Here is a 24,109-nt window from a genome sequence, read left to right on the forward strand (position 1 = left end):
TGTTTTTTGAGACAAGATTTCTCTGTGCAACAGTCCTGGCAATCACTTGCTTTGTAGACCAGGCTGGCCTTGAACTCAAGAGATCCTCCTGCTTCTGCCTCCTGAAGGCTGGTGTCCACCACCACCCAGGAAAACAACTATCTCTGAGAGAGCCTCATGTAGCCCAGACTGACTTTGATTTGACTCTGCAGCCAAAATGAAGTCTATCTTCACTTGTGTATGTGTGGGAGACCCAAGGTCAAAAAGTCCTCAGCTGATCTCCATCTCCTTCAGAGGCAGAATCTCTGACTTGAACCCAGAGCTCACCAATACGGCTAAGCAGCTTGCATCAGGAATCCCTTGCCTGTGTGCGGTAAGTGCTTTTGAAGCAGAATCTCTCTTGTGTGGCCCTGGCTGTCCTGGAACCATGTAGACCAGGCCAGCCTTGAATTTACAGAAATCTTGCCTCTGCCTTCCAAGCATCAAGATTAAAGGTGTGTGCCACCATGCTAAGACTGGCCCTGAACGCATGGTCTTCCTGCCTACACATCCAGCTTTGTGAGTACGCTTGTGTGCCCTGTTTTACCTGGTGCAGAAGATAGAAGCCCTAGCTGTCGAGCTGCCGTGTGGGTGCTGGGAACTGAACTCAGGTCCTCTGCAAGAGCAGTACATGCTGCCCTTCATCAGCAAGCCCCATCTCCAACCCACAAATGTATGTATTTAACATATATTTATTTTATATAAATTACAAATTATATGTGTGCGTGCGCACGTGTGCGTTCACGTGAGTGTCAGTACACGCGGCAGAGTTCACATGGAGGTCAGAGGATTACCTCTTCACTTTCCACCTTGTTTTGTTCACCTGTGTGGTCCAGGCCAGCTGGCCCATGAGCTCCGGGGAGTCTCCTGTTTCTGTCTCCCATCTCATACGGGAACACTGGAATCATAAACAGCACTCCTACACCTGCCCACAGGTAGGGAGGGCTCAACTCGGCTCCTCACTCTTGAGTCATTTCTGCAACCCTAATTTTTTTCTATTTTCCTAAGACAGGGCCTTCCCATGAAGCCTAACCAGGCCTTGGAAACACTGAGCAGCTCCAGGCTGCCCCTGACTCACACTAGTTTGTCAGAAAGGGCATCCATGGGAGTAGATGGCGGACAGGGTCAGCTCGTGAGGACTTCAAGCATGCACCATGCACCCACTCCACGTGTACTCCCACAACCTTGTAGGAAGAAGCAATCAGATACTAACAAGGCATATTTCAAATAGTTTAATTTTAAAAATACTCTATTCAGTGCTAAAATAGGTCTTCACTTGCTGTTGCCCATTTCCATTTTTTCTTAAACTTTTCTTTTTTTCAGACAAAAAATAAAATCATAAAGTTCAATTAAACATGCAGATTTGAAAGAAAAGGAAACTTTCTAGAAAGTCTGAGCTGAAGCAGGCCCTGGCTGGGGTCTCTGCAGCAGATGCAGGGATGCTGGAATGGACAGTGAGAACCGGAAGCTGCGTGTGTGCGTGTGAGTGTGGGGAAGCGGAAGGTTCTGGCAGGCACAGGGCTGGGAGCAGCTGGGGCATCCAACAGAGACAGGCCTGCCTCAGGGACAGGGTGCCATCCCCCATGGGTCGCCTGCCCCCAGGTGGAGAGAGCCCGTCCCTCCTGGGAAAGCCTCCCCCACTGCTCTCCACATCTCTACCGATCAGCCCGTCTTCCAGCAACAGCCAGCAGGGTCCTGGCCCTGAGGCTAAGTCCATGACTCTACAGTACAGTCTCCGTTCAAGTTCAAGTAATCCTAGGCACTCTTCTCTAGGGTGCCTTTCACACCGTTCTGCTCACAACAGCGCCAGCAGCAGCTCCGTGCAGCGGTTCTGGAGGTGACAAATGAACCCTGATGCTCTGGCCTACTTGGGGGGCAGAAAATCTGTGCGTGCTCCTCTGCTCAAGAGCAAGCAGACACAAGTGTCAGGGACAGGAAGATGATACAACAATCCCACACCCTCCGTCATCCTTCTAGCCCAGAGGGCTCCCCTACACAGGCTCTGGACCCTAGTGCTTGCCTGGACCCCAGCGTCAGAGCTCGGCCAGACCAGAATGCAATAAATAGAGGCAGGGGCCAGGAGGCAAGGGGCCGGGACGGTGCTAGCTTTCCAAAGCGGTTTGTGGTACTGCAGGTTGGTCCACACAGAATCGCTTCAAGGGCGGGGCACCAGAGTCCTCTTCTTCCTCAGTGGTCTAGAAATAGCAGGACAGACCATGATGAGCCTCCCCTCTGAGAAGCCCTGCCCATTCACGACCCTGCAGCCTGCCCAAAGGTGATCAAACCCTGAGCCTATTTTACAAATGGCGACTCTGTTTCGCCAGCAGACTCTACACTATAGTCTACACTCTACACCAGCTGTGTGGTCCATCAAATCCTTTCCTTTCCTGGAAATGGGGAAAACAAGGACCTCTTACCTGTGTCTCTAATGGGACCGGTTCTTCCTTCGTGAGGGTGGGAGGTTCATCTGCAACTTCAGACGCAGGCAGCGATGGCTCTGCAAAGCAACAAGGTTAGCCCAAGGAAGGTCTAGCCTGGCCTTGGCCTGGGGAGAGTTATGGCAAGAAGGTGTAGGCCTTGAAACCACAAGTGCAGGCCTGGCTAAAGATGGATACAGTGTGACCAGCCCACAGAGGACCACCATCCCAGCCTGGGTGGCAGACACGAAGCTCCCCTGCCACTCCAAACAGCACCATTCCCACTCCCTCCCTGTGCTACAACGTTAGAGAGAACAGATGGAAGGAGCTAGAACAGCACATGGCTAACAGCACGCACCCAGTATCCACACCAAAACTAGTTCAATTTTGTGGCTTACTGCTAACAGGCCAGAAGCTATCAAGGGCCAAAGATGTATATGAGGCACCCCCACAACTCACCCTCGAGGATCTCCTGGCCCAGGGTGGGTGGCTGGGAGTCATCAGTGCGGAAGTCTGAGGTGTGTGCAGGGCTCAGGGACTCGCTCTGCTCGGGGCTGGGGCTTGAGTTGGTGCTGCTGTCCACCTTGAGTTGGTAGACATCCGACACGGAACTCTGGTTGCTGTTCTCATCTGGGAACCAAACAAAGTAAAGAAACAGCTGGGACGGCACTGCCCAAGGTGCTTGGCCAGAGTCACCAACAGTTAGCACTGGTGCAGAAGCCTGAGTGGGGTTCCTGGTGCCCTGGGAATTATCTCGGGCCTAAGCTGATTTGTTTGTTTTGAGAGAGGCGTCACTACATAGAGCAGGCTGGCCTCCACTTACGTCAATCCTCCTGGCTCTGTTCCCCAGTCCTAATTACAGGTGCCACTCAGCACACTCGCAAGAATCACTATGAACTCTGATCTTCCTGCCTTCACCTTTTGTGTGGAGCTCAGAGGCATACACCTGCTTTGTGTGGTGCCAAGGATGGAACCTAGGCTTCCTGTGACTGAGCGAGCACTCTACCAACTGAGCCATATTCCCAACTCCAACATTTCCTTCTTGACAATATACAGTACATGCAGCCATGTATGAACCTATGAACACGCTGGGCGGTGGTGGTACACGCCTTTAATCCCAGCACTCGGGGAGCAGAGGTAGGTGGATCTCTGTGAGTTCGAGGCCAGCTTGGTCTACAGAGTTAGTTCCAAGCCAGTCAGTGCTGTTATAGAGAAACCCTTTCACAAAAAACCATAAACAAAAAGCCTATGAATACACCATTTCTACCCCAGTAATGTGGAACTCTGCTTATATAACCATGTTTTCTATTGCCTACCAATTACAGCTCAGGCCTGGTAGCTTCTCACTGCACAGCGGGAGGTGGGGGTGCCATCTGTGCTTCCCCTGGCACACAGAATGGTAGGTAGCACCACGTGTCTGGCCTTCAGGGTTCCTGAAGGAAGCTGTGGTATGTGGAGGTGGTCACCTCAGGCTCTCAGCCAGCTGACTGCCCCAAGGGTGAGAGGTTACCACTTGGGGACTCTGTCTAAAGGCTTAAGGTCACCAAGTAAACTGACAAGGGAGACGGAGGCATGCACAGCTCCTCCTCCAGCATCGCCTCCAGCAGTCACTGTCCTGGTCACCCGCACTTCAGACTTCTTGGTGGCTTCGCCTCATGTGACAGCCTCGAGCCTCATGACCTCACACCACAGACAGAGTGAGCACTTCAAGCCTGCAAGGATCCTAAGGTGGAGAGCGCTCCGTGCCCCGCACTTCTTAGAACAGACAGAAGATGATCCCGTCCTCAGGCCTCATGGTCTGCCAGTCTTTAGCCTGGAGCCTGGCTCCAGCAGCTGGGAGCTTACCAAGCGTTACTCCATGAACCGTATCTCTGCCGGCCTTCCTGCTGCTGGCTGAAGACTCCTCTTCCCAGACTCCCTAGAAAGCTCCTATTCTATACATTTGCAACACTCTGTATCAGTATCACTCACTCTGTGGAGCCCCAGTATTCACTAGGGTGGAAAGGCCCATCCCATGAGTTCTGATGCTTCCATGGCCCTTGTGCACACATTGGTCACCAGTTCTCAAGCTGTATTGGCAGTCTCTGGAGCTGCCGTGTCCCCAACATCCCAGTACCAGGCACAGGAAGTACAAACAGGCTGATGCCTCCTGCCTCTAAGAGCGTTCTGATCAGTGCACATCCTTTCCCTATGTTCTCCTTCCTCTGTGACACTGACCTTGGTGGGGAGGAAAGAGAGCAGGGACAACTACATGCTGGGTAGCTTCACATGCAGTTCCAAAGAGACAGCGTAAGCCTTCCCTCTTTCTAAGACCATTATCCTCTATACTAAAATGGCAATTTTTTTTTTCGAGACAGGGTTTCTCAGTAGCTATGGAGTCAGTCTTGAAACTCACTCTGTAGACCAGGTTGGCCTCGAACTCAGAGATCTGCCTGCCTCTGTCTCCTGAGCGCTGGGATTAAAGGCGTACCACCACCGTCCAGTGGAAGTGGCCATTTTTAATGAAAAAATAAAGTTCTGATTCAGGTCTGGTGGCACAGACCTATATATAATATCAGCCACTCGGGAGACTGAGGTAGAGGGATTCAAGTTCCAGGTCAGCCTGGGAAACCTACAGAGAGCCTATCTCAAAATTAAAATTAAAACGGGGTTGCAGATATAGCTCAGAGGCAGAAGCTTGCACTCACGAGGCTGTAGATTCAGCCCCAAGTGCTGTCCCCCGAAGTGCTGTCCCCTCAAGAACAGCAGCAGCAGTGTTCTGTCCCTGTGCATTCTGGGTCTGCGGATGCCAGGGTCTCTAATGGGGATGACAACAGCTGCACGTTTGGATCATGGACTGACGGGGTGAAGATGAAGGATGACATGAAATCACTTTATATATATACACACTTTATAGACGCTGTGTAGGTGAAAAAGGCAAGAGTGGTTCTCAGCCTTCCTAACGCTGTGACCCTTATACAGTTCCTCATGTTGTGCTGACTCCCAAACCATAAAATTATTTTGTTGCTACTTCATAATTGTAATTTTACTACTGTTATGAATTGTAATGTGACCCCAGTGAAATGGTCATTCAGCCCTCAAACAGGCCAAGACCTGCAGGTTGAAAACCGCCCCAAGAAGGCAGAGCTATAGGTCACTGAGGCTGGCTGTCTCAGGAGGCAGTAGCCTTGGCTGTGGGTGGACTACTCTGAAGCAGCATGATAAAACAGACACCCTAAAAAAGAGACAGCTTCTAGTGGGCAGTGGTGGCACAAGCCTTTAATCCCAGCACTTGGGAGGAAAAGGCAGGTGGATCTCTGAGTTAGACACAGCCTGTTCTACAGAGCGAGTTCTAGGACAGCCAGGGGTGACACCCACTGGTTACAGAACTGTAGATATCTGGTATCCTCAGCTTCTTGCCTCACTTTCCAACACTGGACAACGAGAACATTAACATCTACATTGCAGGGTTATCATTATGATTAATGGAAAGGCTCTCTGAACTAAAAGCCAACCTATAGCACAGGACTTGACTGCTATGTGGTAGTTTTCCAGAGAAAAGAACTCACTGTGCTGGGGTTGGATCCCAGGGCCTCGAACATGCAGGCAAGCACTGCTGCTGAGCCACACTGCCAGCCCAGGCATCATGTTCTTTCTTTCTACACACACACACAAACTTTTCATTGTATGTATGTGTCTGTGTGTCTGTGTATGAATGAGTACTGGCGGCACCCAAGGAGACTAGAAGAGGTCAGATCCCCTGAGATTAGAATTTTTTCAAGTAGTTAGTTGTAAGCTTCCTGATGTGGGTGCCAGGAACCAGTGAAACATTGCTCCAACTCACTTTTTAGTTTTTCCAGACAGGGTTTCTCTATATAACCCTGACTATACTGGAACTCACTCTGTAGACCAGGCTGGCCTCAAACTCACAGAGATCCGCCTGCCTCTGCCTCTGGAGTGCTGGGATTAAAGGCGTGCAACAGCACACGTGGCTCCAAGGTATGTTCTTATTCCTGTGACTTCACTAAGGTTTTCTGATTTTTTTTTTTTTTTAGAAATTTTTATTTTATATGGTGAGCATTTTACCTGTCTGTCTGTATGTGTATCACTTGTGCCTGGTGCCTGAGTAACTCAGAAGGCATCAGTAGCCCTGGAGCTGGGTCATGGATGATTGTGAGCAACCACATGGGTGCTGAAAACTGAACCTAGGACCTTGCAAGAGCAACAAGTGCTCTTAATCACTAAGCTATCTCTGTACCCCCAACTTTTCTTTTTTCTGCAAGGAAGACATACAGAATCAACTCACCCTGGAATTCAAGAAGGAGAGAGGAATTGGCTGAGGCATCAGAGGGAAAGCCATTGGTTTCCCGGGTTGCTGAACTGTTCGATTTTGACTTTTCTTTCTATAAAAGGAAAAACAAAAAAGAGGAATATGACAGAGAGCTAAGCAAGAGACTCACAAAGAAGGACACGGGCACTTGCTATGCGAAAGCCCTCAGAGGTCTGAGCACGAGTAATGGGGAAACTGGGAGCCCAAGAGGAGCAGGACAAAAAGGGACCTCTAGAACCGAGCACTGAGCAACAGGGCATGTAACTTGGCCTCTGCTATGGCTCCATGGTTCCCTTCCACCCTGATTGAAGCTCTTAGCCAGACCCTCTGTGTGGAGGAGTAACAAGCAAAAAATGTGTGCATTTGAGAAAGATCCGTGGGATTTTTTTCTTTTTTCTTTTTAAGACAGGGTTTCTCTGTATAGCCCTGGCTGTCTTGAAATTCACTCTGTAGACCAGGCTGGCCTCGAACTCAAAGATCCACCTGCCTCTGCCTCCTGAGTGCTGGGATTAAAGGGGTTAGAACTATTTCTTTTCTTTCTTTCTTTTTTTTAAAGATTTATTTATTTATACAGTATCCTGCCTGTAGGCCAGAAGAGGGAACCAGGTCTCATTACAGATGGTTGTGAGCCACCATGTGGCTGCTGGGAATTGAACTCAGGACCTCTGGAAGAGTAGTTAGTGCTCTTAACCTCTGAGCCATCTCTCCAGCCCCTAGAACTATTTCTTTTTTTTTTTTTTTTTTGGTTTTTCGAGACAGGGTTTCTCTGTGGTTTTGGAGCCTGTCCTGGAACTAGCTCTTGTAGATCAGGGTAACCTCGAACTCACAGAGATCCGCCTGCCTCTGCCTCCCGAGTGCTGGGATTAAAGGCGTGCGCCACCACTGCCCGGCCCTAGAACTATTTCTTTAACTGATTTAAATTACATTTAATTCTTTATTTTGTATGTGTACTTATGTGAACTTGTGTGTTGGTCAGTGGACATTTTGGGCAGTAAGTTCTCTCCTTCCTGGGAATTGAACCTGAGCCATCCATTAAGCCACTGCCTGCCTATGCAGACTTAAATTTACCACTTAACTATATAAACATACATTTTAGTAGTTATACGATATTCTATATGCCATGATTCACCCCCCCGTTCCCCAGCTATTGGATATTTAGCTTTAAGATAGTTACAACTATGTTTATTACTACAAAGAATAAGATCATAATAACTTCACTTTTCTTGATATTTTTATTTTGTTTTGTTTTTTGCTTTTTGAGGCAAGGTTTCTTTGTATAACAGTCCTGGCTGTCCTAGATCGATCAATTGATCGATCGATAAATCAATCTCTCTCTCTCTCTCTCTCTCTCTCTCTCTCTCTCTCTCTCTCTCTCTCTCTCTGTAGACCAGGCTGGCCTTGAACTCACAAAGATCCTCCTACTTCTGCCTCCCAAGTGCTGGGATTAAAGGTGTGTGCTACCATTGCCATTGCCCAGCTCTGAATTTTCTTTACTCAAATAATTAAAAAAAAAAAAAAAAAAAAAAAAGGAAACAAACAACCCTATTCATTTTAGGTCCAAAAGTATAACCAGACTATTACTATTTTTAGAATGTCTGTGTCTCATTTTCTTTTCTGCATTTTTGCAGCAGTGGGGCTCAAACTCATTATCTCATGAACGTTAAGCACTCAAGCACTTACCATGACGCCAGTTGCACTATTAAAAAAAAAAAATTCTCAAAATCATCCCAGTAAATGAGCGTTTGAGTTAAAGAGAAAATCAAGGAACTTAATAAAAACTTGTAACAAAAACTGTGTCAGAGAAAATTTGACCATGTATGCCAAAATTTGGAGACAACTGTACTGGACAACAAAGAAATCAAATGGCTTTTTAAAAACACAAGAAAAACCCAAAAACCTTCCCTTTAAAAAATGGCTGGAGATTGGGGAAATGGTTCAGTCATATGGTGCCTGTCACACAAGCCAGAGGATCTCAGTTCATATCCTAAAAGCCAGGAGTGGAGGCATGCAGGTGGGAGGTGGTGCACAGGCGTGCACACACACACACATACACACACATACACACACACACACACACACGGTAGTTCAGTGGCAGAATGCTTGCCTAGCATTGTGATGCCCTGAGCTCCATCCTCAGCACTGCATGAAGTCAGGCATAGACGGTGTAGGACTGGAATCCCAGTGCCTGGGAGGCAAGAGGACCAGAAGTTCAAGGTTGTCCGTGTGTTCACTTAGGAAGTTTGACACCAGCCTAGGCTATGTGAGACTATCTCAAACAACAACAAACAAAAAACAAACAGAGACTGAAGAGATAGAACAATGTTAAAAACACTGGCTTCCTTTCATAAAACATGGGTTCAGATCACAACCATCTGTAACTCCATTTCTAGGGGATCTGATGCCCTCTTTTAATCTCTGCTGGCACCAGGCATGCACATGGTACACAGGCATACACACAATCAGAATACTCAAATACAAAAAATAAAATAATTAAACAAACAAAAATGCCCCATGGGATCAAACACTCAATAAAGTAGAAAAAGAATAAACAAAAGAGCTGGGCGGTGATGATGCACTCCTTTAATCCCAGCACTTGGGAGGCAGAGGCAGGGGCAGGTGGATCTCTGTGAGTTCGGGGCCAGCCTAGTCTAAACAGTGAGATGCCATTGCAAAATCCCCCAAATGAATAAATAACACTAAACACTTCTATTACTCAGGATACTACAGAGTATTTTTTTTTAAAAAGTTACAAATGTAAAGATACATGGATAGCATAATGGACAATAAGCAGAGTTCCCAAAATTCATAAGAAAAAAGACTATGGGGCTGGAGAGATGTTCAGTGGTTAAGAGCACTGGCTGCTCTTCTAAAGGTCCTGAGTTCAATTCCCAGGAATCACATGGTGGCTCACAACCATCTATAATGGGATCTGATGCCCTCTTCTGTCAATCAGGCATACATACAAATACAGCACTCATATACATAAATAAATAATTTTTTTCTGAGACAGGGTTTCTCTGTTAACAGTCCTGCCTGTCCTGGAACTTGCTTTGTAGACTTAGCTGGCCTCAAACTCACTAAGATCTATCTGCCTCTGTCTCCTGAGTGCTGGGATTAAAGGCATGTACTGCCCCTACCACCTGGCTATAAATCATTTTTAAAGAGAAGAAAAAAAAGGAAGAAAAAGACTATCTAAGGAAATTGCGAAGCACTCAGAAGGTGAGGGCAGGATGATCAGAAACTCAAGGCTATCCTCTGTGGGTTGGGCCAGTCTGAAACCCTGCCTCGAGAGAGAAGACAAGAAAATGATGCTGTGAGCAAACCGAAAAATGGGCAGAAGACCTACACAGGCCCTTCCCTAAAGACATCCAGATGGCGAGGAAGCACTAACAGGGCTTCTGCTCCAGAGAGAAGTCACCAGGGAATTTATGCTAAGTCTGGCAACGCTGCACCCAGTCTAGGGAGCATAGCCATATTCCCGCTGCAACGTGGTCCTGCTGGAAACAGAAACTGGTATCGGCACTCTGGAAAACAGTTCTGTAATAGTTCCTATAGGCCAAAAACTACAGTGGCGATCCATTGTCTGGAATGCTAGGAATGCTACTAATCTCTACATTAAACATAAATGCTCTAGAGGCACTCAAACCAGGAGCGATCTAGACATCCACATACAGGACGGACAGAGAGAGAGGAACGAGGAACGGAAAGATGGTTCCATAGACAGCATTGCTGTGTAAGCAGGAGGGAAAACTGGGCAGATGAGACAGCCCTTCCTGCCGCCCTAGTGCTAGGAGACAAGCTTAATTCAGAGAGCTTACCTCAGTAAATCAGGTGGAGAGTGACAGAGACTCCTGTCATCAACCTTTGACCTCCCATGTACAAACACATACATGTACACTACACACATGAGGAAGAAGGGAGCAATTATGATCAGGCCTGACGGACTATGCTTGTAATCCCAGTACGCTGGAGGTACAGAAGGAATATCAAAAGGTCAACCTACAATTCAGAGGGAAATTCTTTATCAATGAAACAAAAACGTAGTCAGACATAATGACACACACCTTTATCCAAGAACTCAGGAGGCAGAGGCAGCAAATCTCTGTGAGTTCGGGGCCAGCCCGACCAATATAGCAAGTTCTAGAATATCCAGGGCTACACAGAGAGACCTTGTCTTACCCTTCACCCCCACAATAAAAAGCTGTAAACAAAGAATAGAAAGAAAGAAAAAAGAAAGTAAGCTCTATACTGCAAGAAAAAGAAAACCAGGACCAAAGGCAACATGAATTGATATAATGTATATACATACAGTGCAAGGCAAACCACGAAACAAACAAACAAACAACAACAAAGAAAAATCATACACAAAAATACACTTTATGATTTCTTTTTTCATTTTTATTTTGTGTCTGGGTGCATTGCCCACATATGTGCTATGTACCACACTTGTATCTGGTGTCAGCAGTGGCCAAAACAGGGTATCAGAGCTCTTGGAACTGGAGTTACAGAGGGTGGGAAGCCACCATGTGGGTGCTGGGAACTAAACTCAGGTCCTCCGGAACAGCATCCAGGGCTCAAAACTGCTGAGCCATCTCTCCAGCCCTATGATTCGTTTGTATAAAGTTCAAAATCCCTAGAAATGATCAGAGTGATGGTAAGAAATATGCACCAGAGTGATCACGCCTAGAGAAGAGGGCAGAGTGGCCCAGGTGAGGCTCTGTTCTTGGACCCCAGTGTTTCCATTCGTTCACTTAAGACAGGGACTCACACTGCAGCACAGGCTGGTGTGGCATTCCCATTCCCACTTAGAATTCCTAATCCCGCTGCGTGCAGGGATTACAGGGGTGCATCACTCACCCAGCTGTATCTAGATGTAGATTATAAAAACATTGGCCTATATTTCATTAGTCTGCAGTTCTGTTTCAAATATGTTTCTACACACACACACACACACACACACACACACACACACACACACACACTTTTTCAGTGTCAGACAAGGACCCTAGAGCCTCAAGCATTAGGAGAGACTGATCACAGAGCTACACTCAAGCTTTCTCTATGTATTTTTAAAAGGTTTGTTTATGCGCACGAGTGCTTTGCCTGCATGTATGTCTGTGTACCATGTGCATTTCTGACATTGGGTCCCTGGAAGTGGAGTTAGAGGCTATCTGTGAGTCACCAAGTGGGTGCTGGAAACTGAACCCAGGTTCTCTACATCTCATATTTTTAATACATATAAGATGGACAATATATGTAATAGGATGTATGCAGAGGTTAAAGGACAAGTCTGTGGAGTAGGCTCCCTCCCTCTACCTCTACATGAGTTCCAAATACTGAAATAAGGTCGTCAGCCATATGCAGCAAGAGTCAATACTCTATGTTTGTCTTTAAAGATTTATTTACTTTTTGTTTGTTTGTTTGTTTGTTTTCGAGACAGGGTTTCTCTGTATAGCCCTGGCTATTCTGGATCTCACTCCGTAGACTAGGCTGGCCTTGAATTTAGAAAGCCGTTGGCTTCTGCCTCCTGAGTGCTGGACTTAAAGGCATGCAACACCATCACCCAGTCTAGATTTATTTTACTCTTTATTTGTGTGTGTGTCTATATGTAAGAGCCCATCTAGGGGGACAGAAGATGGAATCAGATCTCTAGGAACTAGAGTTACAGGCATATATAAGTTGCCTAAGATGAGTTCTTGTATCTGAACTCTAGTCTAGTCCTCTGGTAGAGCAGTAAGTACCCGTAACTTCTGAGCTATCTCAACCACTATATATGGTTTTCTGAGACAAGGTTTCATGCAGCCTAGGCTGACCTTGAACTAACTACTGTAGCTGAATCTGGCTTTGCATTCCTTATTCTCCTGCCTCCACCCCCAAAGTGTGAGGATCAGATGTGCACTAAGATGTCTAGCTTGAACTTTATATTTGAATCTTAATCTAAAGATTAGGAAAGTCTATAGACAATGAGTATTTTATCACCCTGAGAACTGTGTGACTGTGGTCAATGGAAATAAAGCAGCGTGAGACTCAAAAGCGAGAGCTCTTTCTGTAGTGATGCACACATGTGGGGTCCTCAGAAAGAGCTGAGAGAAAAACCAGGAAGGGAAAGGGGCTCATAGTCCTATGCTATACGTATTTCCCCAAAGCTGGAATTGGAATCCAAGGCCTTGGACACTCTGAAAAAGTTCTACCTCTGAATCATCCCATCCCTAGACAAAGGTTTTGCAGAGAGTCTACATATTTTTCATGAACACGTGAACATCCACATGAGCCTAGGGGCAATGACTCAGACAGGCATATGGCACAATTAGATGTGTAAGTGTACTGTTTACACACTACACAGAGGACTAATCAGATCACAGCAGGAGGCAACCAAGTCTTGTTTTTAGGACAGGGTCTTGCACTTGTGGCCATGGCTGGCACTGACCTTCAAACACTCCTCCTGTCTCTGCCCCTCAAATGCTCAGAGTAAAAGTGTATACCAGCACATCTGGCTGCAAATTTTCTTCAATGGTCTGATAGTAAATACTGTTTAAGTTCTGTGAGCTAGTGAATCTTACAGCAACTAACTGCTACTGCGACTCAAAACCAGTCACTGGCAATGAGGGAACCATAGTGTGTCCACAAAACCAGACTGACGCTTGGCTGTCAGCTGGAATCCCCACACTCCGGGGGATGATGAGCTCAAAATCAGCCTGGGCTACACAGAGACACCTGGTATAAAAAGCAAAATGTGGGACCACAGTGATGGCTCAGTGGCTAAGCACACCTGGTACTTTTCCAGAGGTCTCAAGTTTGATGAGTCCCAGCACCCATATGGTAGCTCACAACTGTCTGTAACCCCAGCTCCAGAAACTCTGGCACCCTCTTCTGGCCTCTGCAGGCACTGCACATGTATGGTATGCAGGCAAAACATGTGTACACATAAAATGAAAATAAATAATGAATATTTTTCAAATGTGGAGGAGTTGGAAAGATGGCTCAGCAGTGAAAGAGCGCTTACTGCTCTTGCAGGGTATAGGTTTTCATTTCCAGGACTTAGTGATTCACAGTCGCCCATGACTCCAGTTCCACGGCATCTGATGCCCTATTCTGACCTTCCTGGGAATCAGGAAGGACATGGTGCACTTGTGTACATGTAGGCAGAACACCCAAACAGAAAACAACAACAAAACACTATGCTAAAAAATACAGGGACGGGGCTCAAGCTACAGTCTGGCCAAAGAAAGAACAAAGGAGAGAAAGAACAAAGGAAGGTCTTGCCCAGACTATGACAGCCACTGAGGCATTGTCAACTCAGTGCCGTTGAAATAAATTCCTTTATGATTAAAAGAGGCAATCAATAAAAGTAAGCAAATGGTATCTTTTGTGGTTGTTTTCCCCCACTCACCTCCTTGCTATCTGTCACAGGCACCCATTTGAATATCCTCAGGGATGTGTCACCTACAGTCACCCATTTCTTCTCCCTAGAAGAGGAGCATTAAATAGAATAAAGCACATTTTTTTTGCTGTTGTTATTAACTACGATTACTGATTTTCTTTTTTTTTTCTTCCTCTTCCTCCTTCTTTTTTTTCCAAGATAGGGTTTCTCTGTAGCTTTGGAGCCTGTCCTGGAACTAGCTCTTGTAGACCAGACTGGCCTCTAACTCACAGAGATCCTCCTGCCTCTGCCTCCTGAGTGCTAGGATTAAAGGCGTGCGCCAACACCGCCCGGCACCAATTTCTGATTTTCAACAGATTGCTCCTTTGATCTGAAATGTCTTCTAGATTTCTCTATCAAAATCACACCTGAAAATAGGTTTGTACGATAGGATGTAAATGCAGTGGGGGTGAAAGCCAGACGTGGTGGTGCAGGCTGTTAATCTTAGCACTTGGAAGGCTGAGGCAGGAAGACTGACACAAACTGGGGGGAAGGGAGGCTTTGAAAGGAAGTGAGTGTGGCTCAGTCTTAAAGGGCTCCCTAGCATGCACAGATCCTGATTTTGATCTCCAGCAAGCAAAAGTCAAAGAGGACCGTGGAGATAACTTCTAAGCCTCTCCAGACTGGTTTTGTGCATCTTCCAGTTAAGGGTCCCTCCAAAGATAAGACAATCACAGGAAAGGAAAAAGCAGCACTTGCATGCTGAGTAGTCAAGGCTATTCACAGCCAAAAACTACACCGAAGAAATGTGCAGATTTCAATCTTGAAGTTCAAAGCTTTGTAGCTACCTGTGTGTCTCTGGACTGGGAATACAACACAGTGGGAGGCACCAGTCTAGCAAGGCCAAGGCTATGAGCTCCATCCCCAGCATATGAACAAAACCAATCCTCTCCCCAACAGTCTTCTCTGTCCTAGTAAGGTAGAAATGGCAGAATTCCCACCATTCTAGCAAAGCAAGGTCACTTAAGTCAAACTATTAAGGCCTCAATGTATCTAGATTCAACTGAACCAGGTGAATCAATCAACTTTCAGCATTACTCTTGTTGGGCGGCAGGGACGGGGGCAGGGAGTGGGGGGGATAGGAGAAGGAAGGATGGAATCTAGGCTTTGGTCAAGTGCTCTATCACCAAGCAATATCCCTAGTCATTTAAAATGCTTCTTTTGGTGTGTGTGTGTGTGTGTGTGTGTGTGTGTGTGTGTGTGTGTGTGTTGGGACTCTTAAAATTGCCTAGACTGGCTTTAAATTTGTGAACCTCCTATAGCTGGAATAGCATGTCTATCACAGACATCAGGCCCATTCCAAGCTTTTTGTTTGTTTTTGCAGTGCTGGGGACCAATGGTAGTCAAGGGCTCTACCCCTAGTCCTTAAACTCTTTAAAGTATGGAGCTCTTCATAAATTTGCATGTCATCCCTGAGCAAGGGTCATGCTAACCTCTGCTTTATTCCAATTTTAGTATACATATCTACGTTTTGCCTGTGTGGGGACCCAGAGTAGATGTCAGATTATCTTCCTTCATCACTCTCCATTCATATTAAGTCAGGGCCTGGAGAGCTGGACAGACGGCTTGGCAGTTAAGAATGCTTGTTGTTCTTGTGGAGGACACAGGTTAGATTCCAAGCACCTAGAGGGTGGCTCACAAGTGTCTCTTACTCTAGTTTCAGGGGAGCCAATGCCCTCTTCTGGCCTGTTCAGGCATGAAACACACACATGGTGCACATGCAGGCAAAACACTCATACATAAAATAAATAACTAACTTTTAAATGAAAGAAGCCAGGATCTTTTGCTGAACCCAGAGCTCAGCAACTCTGGCCAGTCTAATCAGCCAGCTTGCTCTGAGATCCCAGGTCTGGTTGCGGATTATCTGGTTACCAGAGGCCACAGTGCTAGTCCAGCTGCTGAGTGGCAGGGAGCTGAATTCCAGTCCTTCTTGTCTTGCAAAAGCCACTGAGTCATCTCCCCAATCCAAACCTCTCTCTGCTTTTGAGACAAGGTCTCGCTAAGTATTCCTGGCTGGCCTAGAACTGGCTATGTATACCAGGATGGCCACAAACTTACACAGATCATCCAGTCTATGCTTCCTGAGTGATTAAACATTTTTTTTTTTAAAGAGAGGAATTTCACTATGTTTAGGCCTGAAGCCCCTAGACTCAAGTAAGTGATCGGCCTTGAGTAGCTGGGGGAGGAGAGGTGTGTTTTGCTGCATTTAACTTGGGATTTCTGACTTAAAAAGTCAAACACCAGGCTGGGGTATATATAATTCTGTGATAGAGAACTCACCTAGCATGAACAGGATTGTGGGGCTCTATCCCCAGAATCGGGGAATGGGGGTTGGTTCAAAAGTGAACTGTCTTGCAGTTCAACCTAACACAATTAAGGACAATTCTATGAAGGTGACCTGATCTAGAATTTCAAAATGTGTTCTGAAGAACCAACACTTAAAAAAAATTATTTTGAATATTTTATTACTTTTATGTAGGTGGGTGTTTTATATGCATGTGTGTCTGTTCATCATGCACATACTGTGCCCACAGACCCTGAAGAGAGTGTGGGATCCCATGTGACTGGAGTTACAGCTGGCTATGAGCTGCCATGTAGTGCTGGGAATGGAATGCAGGTCCTCTGCAAGAGCATCCAGCTGCTTTTAACATTGAGACATTTCTCCAGCATCCAAACTTTAAAAAGAAAGAAAAAAAGAAAAGAAAAAATTTTTTAATTATGTGTCTATGTGTCTGAGCATGGGTTTATGCACCTTTGTGAGTAGGCTGAAAAAGGTGTTACAGTTGGTTGTGAGCTGCTTGACAAGGTGCTGAGAGTCAAACTTGTATCTTCTGCAAGCACAGTACTCCAAACCAATAAAACAATCCCTGGTGTAGGGTGTATGAGTTGTCTATGTGTTGCTTTCATTGGTTAATAAAAAAAACTGCCTTGATCTGTTGACAGGCAGGGAAGATAGAACTGAATGCTGGAAGAAGGAAGGGTGGAGTCAGGAGATGCCATGGATCCACCGCTGCCAGAGATACACATGCTGAAACTTGGCTGGTAGGACACCACCTCGTGGTGATATACAGATTAATAGAAATGGGTTAAATTAAGATGTAGGAATTAGTCAATAAGAAGAGAGCTAATGGACCAAGCAGTGATTTAATTAATAGTTTCTGTGTGATTATTTTGGTTCTGGGCAGCCAAAACAAACAAGTGGCCCCTCCTCCTCCTACACATCCCTTCAGCCCAGACTTTTCAACAGAACTAGAAGTTAACCAGGCACAAAGGAGGCCTGCTTCATTATTTTCCTTACCAGTAAAAAAATTTCAAAAGGGGCACAAACCCTTAATCCCAGCATTCAGGAGGCAGGGGCAGGCAGATCTCTGTGAGTTCAAGTTCTAGTCTAAGAAAACATAATAGTAACGAAATTACTAATATTAAATGATGGGGAATAAGCTCAAAGAGTTGGTTCAGAACAGTCTAATGCAATGAGATCCTGACCTAGACGGTTCGCTCAATCTGGTTTTGCAATAAATATTTGCAGGGCCGGCAAGAACAAATGTATCAAAAGTGCGCTAGAAGAAGGCCGCTGATCTACTGATATCAAGGATATCTGTTCCGACAGCCATGTGTTTACAAACTCTCACTTAATTTCAACCACTTATCCCACAGAAAACTTGGTAACAACCGACATCACTGGGCAGTTGTGATGCGCAGGAGCGGAAGCCGAACCGAGAGACGCCAGGCACCCTTCCGCGAGGTCCTGTAATCCGCAGGAAGTGCAACTCTGCAGCGCCAGGTCCCGCCCAGCCACAGCGGCCGGAAGCGGAAAAAAAAATAAAAGATAATGGGCGGGGCCACAAGCCGACAGTCCTTTTGATTGGCTACTGCGAGCGCGGACTCTGACTTCACACCGACGCCGGCGCGCCCTTCTTTCGCTTTCTTGCTCCGGCCCCCTCCCCCCAAGGGCCGGCCTCTTGGTTCCCACCCTGCTAGTACGTGTCTGGCGATCCCGCAACCCCACGTCGGCACCCCCTCCGCTCCCGCCCCTCACCATTTCCGCACTTTCTCGATGGCCGCCATCACCTTCTTGATGTCATCTTTGGCCCGGCTACGGGTCTCGGCCCGGACCGAACGGCCCGACATGGCGGCGGCGGGGAGTGGCTTGGGGCCGGGACACTGCTCCCAAGACACGGGATATCACGCGCTTCACGCGCAGCGGTCCACCCGCCGCCACCACCGCAGCACGTCACCGCGACCGTCGCCCCCCTCCGAGCGCGCGTGCGCGAGGGACCGCGCGCACCCGCCCGCCCCTTGGGCCCTTGAGACCTCAGCGCGCTTGCGCACCCCGCCCGGGGCGTCCCTGCTGTGCGCCTCGAGAGACCCTTGGGTTCTTGGGTTCCTCTCTGGCAGACCGAGCCTAATGTAGCCTGCACGTGGTGTGTGCCAGGCGAAGCTGCGATGTGGTGGTGGGATGAGATCTCAAAGTCTCCACTTTCCTATTCTGTTACTTCAGTGAACTTTTTTTTTGAAACAAGGTCTCATGTATGCCCTTGAACTTGCTATGTAGACCAAGCCAACCTCGAACTCAGAGAGCCACCTGCTTCTGCCTCCTGAGTGTTGTGCACCACCAAACCTGACTGAGGAAAAAAATTTAAGTGTGTGTATAGAACAAAGGACAACTTGTGGGAGTAGGTTCTCCCGCGAGTCAGATTTTGTTGCCATTTAACCCCCTGATGATCCTGGTCCTTCGTGGAATTGTTTATGTTCTTCATGTTCATGGAATCGAAGGCCTGTGTCATTACCGGTCAGAACATCTTAGCTCCTCAGCTAAATAACTGTGTCCCGGAGTCAATTTCACACCTTTCTTCATCTTTTTTTTTTTGGTTTTTCGAGACAGGGTTTCTCTGTGGCTTTGGAGCCTGTCCTGGAACTAGGTCTTGTAGACCATGCTGGTCTCGAACTCACAGAGATTCACCTGTCTCTGCCTCCCAAGTGCTGGGATTAAAGGCGTGCGCCACCACCGCCCGGCTACCTTTCTTCATCTTGACTTCATCGTTGTTTTCATCTGTTTCTTCTGATTGGATCAACTACTTTTCCAAAGATACAGCTCAAACTGCAGCTTTTCTTGAATATTCTGTACCTGACTCATACCTACCACTCTATTGTCATGGAATTCAGCGATTCTGGATAAAGCAATGTTATTTTCTATGCATTGTACCAGCTACTGAGGTCCCAAGTGTTTCTCCTTTGGAAGAACTTCTGGACCAGGGATTGTGACAAAGGAACACTTTTCTTTTTTCTTTTTTATTGTTTTCATATATAACTTTTTTTTTGATTTTTTATTCTTTTTTACTTAAAATTTCCAACTGCTCCCCGTTTCCCATTTCCCTCCCCCTCCTCCCACATATTGCCCCCTCCCCCCCGCTCCCCTCCCCCTATCCCCACTCCACTTCTCCTCCCCCTAGTCCACTCCCCCTCCCTCTCGATACTGAAGAGCAGTCCAAATTCCCTGCTCTACATGAAGACCAAGGTCCTCCCACTTCTATCTAGGTCCAGGAAGGTGAGCATCCAAACAGGCTACGCTCCCACAAAGCCAGTTCATGTATTAGGATCGAAAAAGGAACACTTTTCATGCCAATACTTGGTAGGCAGGAGCAGGCAGAACTCTGTGAGCTCAAGGTCAGCCTGGTCACATAGGGAGTTCCAGGACATCTGGGGCTACAGAAAAACAAATGTCTGATACAGTAGAAGATGCAGGCTAGAACAGATGTGTGCTAACAGAAACAACAAAAGGAAGTACACACAGCATGATCTTGCAGCTGACATTATATGCTTCATAGGTACTTTGTTCAACGGAGATAGAACTTGCACTTCCAGGGAAATCAGGAGTTCAAGGTCATCCTTAGCTACATTGAAAGTTTAAGGCCAGTTTGGGTTACATGAGACCCTGTCAAAGGAGAGGAGGATGAGAAACATCCTTCCATGTGCTTCCCAGATAAATCTGTAGGTAACCCTGAACTCGACAAACTTCCGATTTATGATTATCAGGCTTTCAACTAACAGAGTATGATGTTGTTTGCTGGTAAGGGATTCCTGAACAGCTCCTGCTTGGTGGGTGGAAAAACCTAAGTATCAAGTGCAGGCAAAGGTGATAAATCTGTTCCCCAAACCTAGCTGATCCAATCTAAGTAAACCCAGGCACTAGGTAAACCCTAAAAATGATATCCTGCACTGAAGGACACAGGGATGAGGGAGATCCTCTCACCTCTGAGATGAAAGTACACAGGAGAAGAATGCAAGGCAGAATAATCTGGTAAGCCTTGAGAGTTCTGTTCATGGACACCCACCCCACAACCCAGAACAAATACAAGGCCCAACACCTGACAGCTATGTCTAATTTCTCCCTTCCCCTAAGTTCAAGCCATTGCCAACAGGAACTTGCTTTCCTCTGCTCTTCTGTTTCTCTGCCATCTTCCTTTAAAAAAAAAAAATTGCATTTTTGAGATAGGGTCTCCTCATGTAGCCTGGAACTGTACATTGCCCAACATGAGCTATATAGTGTCTGGTTGGGGGCTTTACCCCAGCCCCTGGTATCCTTTTTAGAATGTGGGTGGAATGCTTCATTTCAAGTCACCTACCCTGGAAGTTGCCACAGTCCAGACTCCACCTCCAAGAAAGCCCGCCAAATAGCAACCCCTCAACAGGGAGTGTCAAGACCACTCCCCTAGGCTATTTAGACTGCACCCCCCAGAGAATGAACACGTGGTCTCCCCCTTTCCTTCTTTGTTTTCCTGGGGGGCCCCCACCTGGGAGCACTGGCATCCATTAAACCTGGGCTTCTTTTAATTCTGTCTGATTTGGTTTGATTTGGATTAGTGCATTGGCAGAGAGGTTTGTTGGTCCAGAAGAACTTAACACATAGCAAGACCCTTTGTCAAATAAGCAGGACAAATTAGAGGCCTATACCTCTAATCCCAGCACTCAAGAGATGGATTGGCTACTTCAGGAATTCAAGGCCAAGGCCAGATTCAGCTGCATTACGGTTTCTTTTTTTTTGGTTTTTCGAGACAGGGTTTCTCTGTGGTTTTGGAGCCTGTCCTGGAACTAGCTCTTGTAGACCAGGCTGGTCTCGAACTCACAGAGATCAGCCTGCCTCTGCCTCCCGAGTGCTGGGATTAAAGGCGTGTGCCACCACCGCCCGGCGCATTATGGTTTCAAGACAAGTCTGGGCTCCATTAAGACCTGGGCTTTGAGGAAAAAAGAAAAAGGTAAGCTTGGAACTAAAAGATCCTTCAGTGATATAGCACTTGCCTAGAATCATCCAGTAAAGAGATGGAGTGTGGCTCAGTGGTTAAGTACCTGTTAGAAGATGCCAGTGAGGGGCTGGACATGTGGCTCTGCATTAGAACATATGGCCTTGAGTTCTATCCCAAGTATCACACATGAACACATACAAATGGACTCCCAAGACTTCTACCCTTAAGGGATCACCTTGTGGATGGCAAAGTCAAAGGTTCTACAGAGAAACACTACAGGAACAAGTTTGAGCTCTATGCTCAGACTTTGGATTAAACCTGTGCTTGCTACTTCAGTTATGGAAATCTCCATTTCTCCATCTGCAGTGTGGTCACAGTTCTGTGATACCTCAGAAAAAACTAATATAAAAAAAAAGTGAGATGACTCTGGTGGCACATGCCTGTAGTCTTAGGACTCGGGCTGAGGCAGGAGGATCTCAAGTTCTAAGGCAGCTTAGGCCACACACAAGAGGAAGCGGCTATGACTGGCTATTTCCTGGGATGCTGCTGTGATGCTGTGAACATGAGTTCACTGCCCTACATCCCTGGTCTTCAAAGGTTAGCACTGCATCCAGTATGTGTTACTCATGTTTAGCAAAAGGCATGCTTATTGTAGAAAATACATATTACACAGAAATGAAACTTGATGCATCATTCCTAAGATGTTTGAGTCTGAAAAGGTGTTTTGGGAAGTGCCTATAGGCAAGTCACTCTCTGGAGCTTTAAATGGTCAGCATCTCTGTGTAAATTCATATGCAAAGCCTTAAAGGTCCAGCCGCTAAAACTTCCTCTCAGGGTTCAAAATAAAGATGCCGCAGTAAGTGAAGGAACTAAATTCTGAGGGTTAAGAAGTCCATTCACAACATGTTCTTTCTATCCATGTCTCTTTATTGTTCTCTTCCTTGCATTCCATTCTAATTCTTCTGCCTGTCTATAATTTCTTAGCTCTAATTCTCTGTCTCAATCTTAATTCCAATTCCAATTCTCTGCTACATTTTTTCTTCTTCATTTTCCTATCTTTGCTAATTTCTGGGATGCTTTTGCTTCTGTTTCCACTTCTCTCCACTCTCTCTGTTCTTACCCAGTTATACAGACCCACAAAACATTGCAGGCATAGGTAATCAGGCAACCTATGCAACAAACAAGGGAAGTTTATGACCCTTGGTTTATTAGCATTTTTGTCAGATGTTAGCAAGCTTCAATGTTAGCAAAGTCTTAAGCTTAATGCTTATCAGAGGCATCCATGGAGATCTGTCCTCCTCTGGGCTGTGGTTAGATGGTTAATTATCTCTCCTGAGAGTAAGGCACAAATAGTCAATCTCCTGAACTAAAGTCATCAGTAAACTGAGGTGATTAACTTTGGGCATGTAGTATTTCTATGTCCTTGGATATATGGGAATGTCTTAAATGGGGTGCTTTTGCCTGGATCCTAAAAGCTGACCAAATGCCTGTCAATAAAGATAATCCCCGGAAGGAAGGCAGATCTCTATATTTACATAGGAGAGAAGAGCAAAGACCTGGTAGTGGGAAGCACGTTTCTTGACTGTGTGACTGTCTTCACACATAGCTCAAATAGTGCTGAGCTGTGGAAGATAAATCCCAAATTTGTAACAGAAGGGGATTCAGCTACAGTGAAAAATCTTAGAACAAGAAACAGCCACAAGGCAATAATCCCAATACGCCCTGCTTCTCAGCTTAAACCTCCACCAAAACCCTTGGCTCTGATGAGTCGCCTCATGAAAAGATGGCTGAGTGATTACAGTATAATGTTGCGGCTTGTAGCACAAGCATCCCCTTGGCATCAGGGCCTAACCATATGTTAATTGTGTTAAGTCACAAATGGGAAATACCCAGACTTGGAGGATAGCTCAGAAATAGTGCACGAGTTTAGCATGTATAATGCCTATTCCCAAACCACACACACACACACACTCGTTCATATGCGAAGTATCTATATATCTACTGTGTGATCCTGAAGGGTTGAATTCAGGTGTACTGCTTAAGAATGGCCAATATGATGGGCTGGAGAGATGGCTCAGAGGTTAAGAGCATTGCCTGCTCTTCCAAAGGTCCTGAGTTCAATTCCCAGCAACCACGTGGTGGCTCACAACCATCTGTAATGGGGTGCACTCTTCTGGCCTGCAGGCATACACACAGACAAAATATTGTATGCATAATAAATACATAAATAAATATTAAAAAAAAAAGAATGGCCAATATGAGGGCATGCTGAAAGGAAGAAGGGAAGCCTGGGCTGGTGAGAGGGCTCAATGGATAATGGCACTTGCTATGCCAATCTAAGGTCCTGAGTTTGATACATGGAACCCACAGTGGAAGGAGAGAACCTACGCCTGAAAGTTGTTCTGCCACATCCATGCTAGAGCACATGTGCCCATGCGCACATATATGCTTTTAGGAATAAACAGGTCACTGTTACATGGTATTACTATTTTTATCCGTGTTCTATAGTTGAAAAGCCTGGATGTGTTGAGTGTGGTGTCATATGCCTGTAATCTCAGCTCTCAGGAAGCTGGGCCAGCCTGGGCTATATAAGTTTGGAAGTGGTATCTCACTAAATAGAAACAGATGTGTAGAGCTAGGTGGGAATGGTGGCTCACTAGCACTTAGGAGGCTGAGGCAGTTCAAGGCCTGCCTGGGTTAC

General features: G+C 46.3%; 1 protein-coding gene and 1 pseudogene across 1 annotated transcript; both read right to left on the reverse strand.

Moving 5' to 3' along the window:
* Nucleotides 1-1,241: 1,241 nt before the first annotated feature.
* On the reverse strand, nucleotides 1,242-18,441 carry Bcl7b (BAF chromatin remodeling complex subunit BCL7B). The gene is made up of 6 exons (XM_057765838.1): nucleotides 18,204-18,441; nucleotides 14,135-14,210; nucleotides 6,721-6,817; nucleotides 2,895-3,065; nucleotides 2,436-2,515; nucleotides 1,242-2,213 (listed from the first exon to the last, which is right to left on the reverse strand). Exons 1-6 carry the CDS (start codon nucleotides 18,293-18,295, stop codon nucleotides 2,121-2,123), a joined length of 609 nt encoding a protein of 202 aa, XP_057621821.1. The 5' UTR covers nucleotides 18,296-18,441; the 3' UTR covers nucleotides 1,242-2,120.
* Nucleotides 15,540-15,634, reverse strand: LOC130872282 (U6 spliceosomal RNA; annotated as a pseudogene).
* Nucleotides 18,442-24,109: the final 5,668 nt, after the last annotated feature.

Source organism: Chionomys nivalis, chromosome 3 (assembly GCF_950005125.1).
Source record: "Chionomys nivalis chromosome 3, mChiNiv1.1, whole genome shotgun sequence".
NCBI classification, from domain to species: domain Eukaryota; kingdom Metazoa; phylum Chordata; class Mammalia; order Rodentia; family Cricetidae; genus Chionomys; species Chionomys nivalis.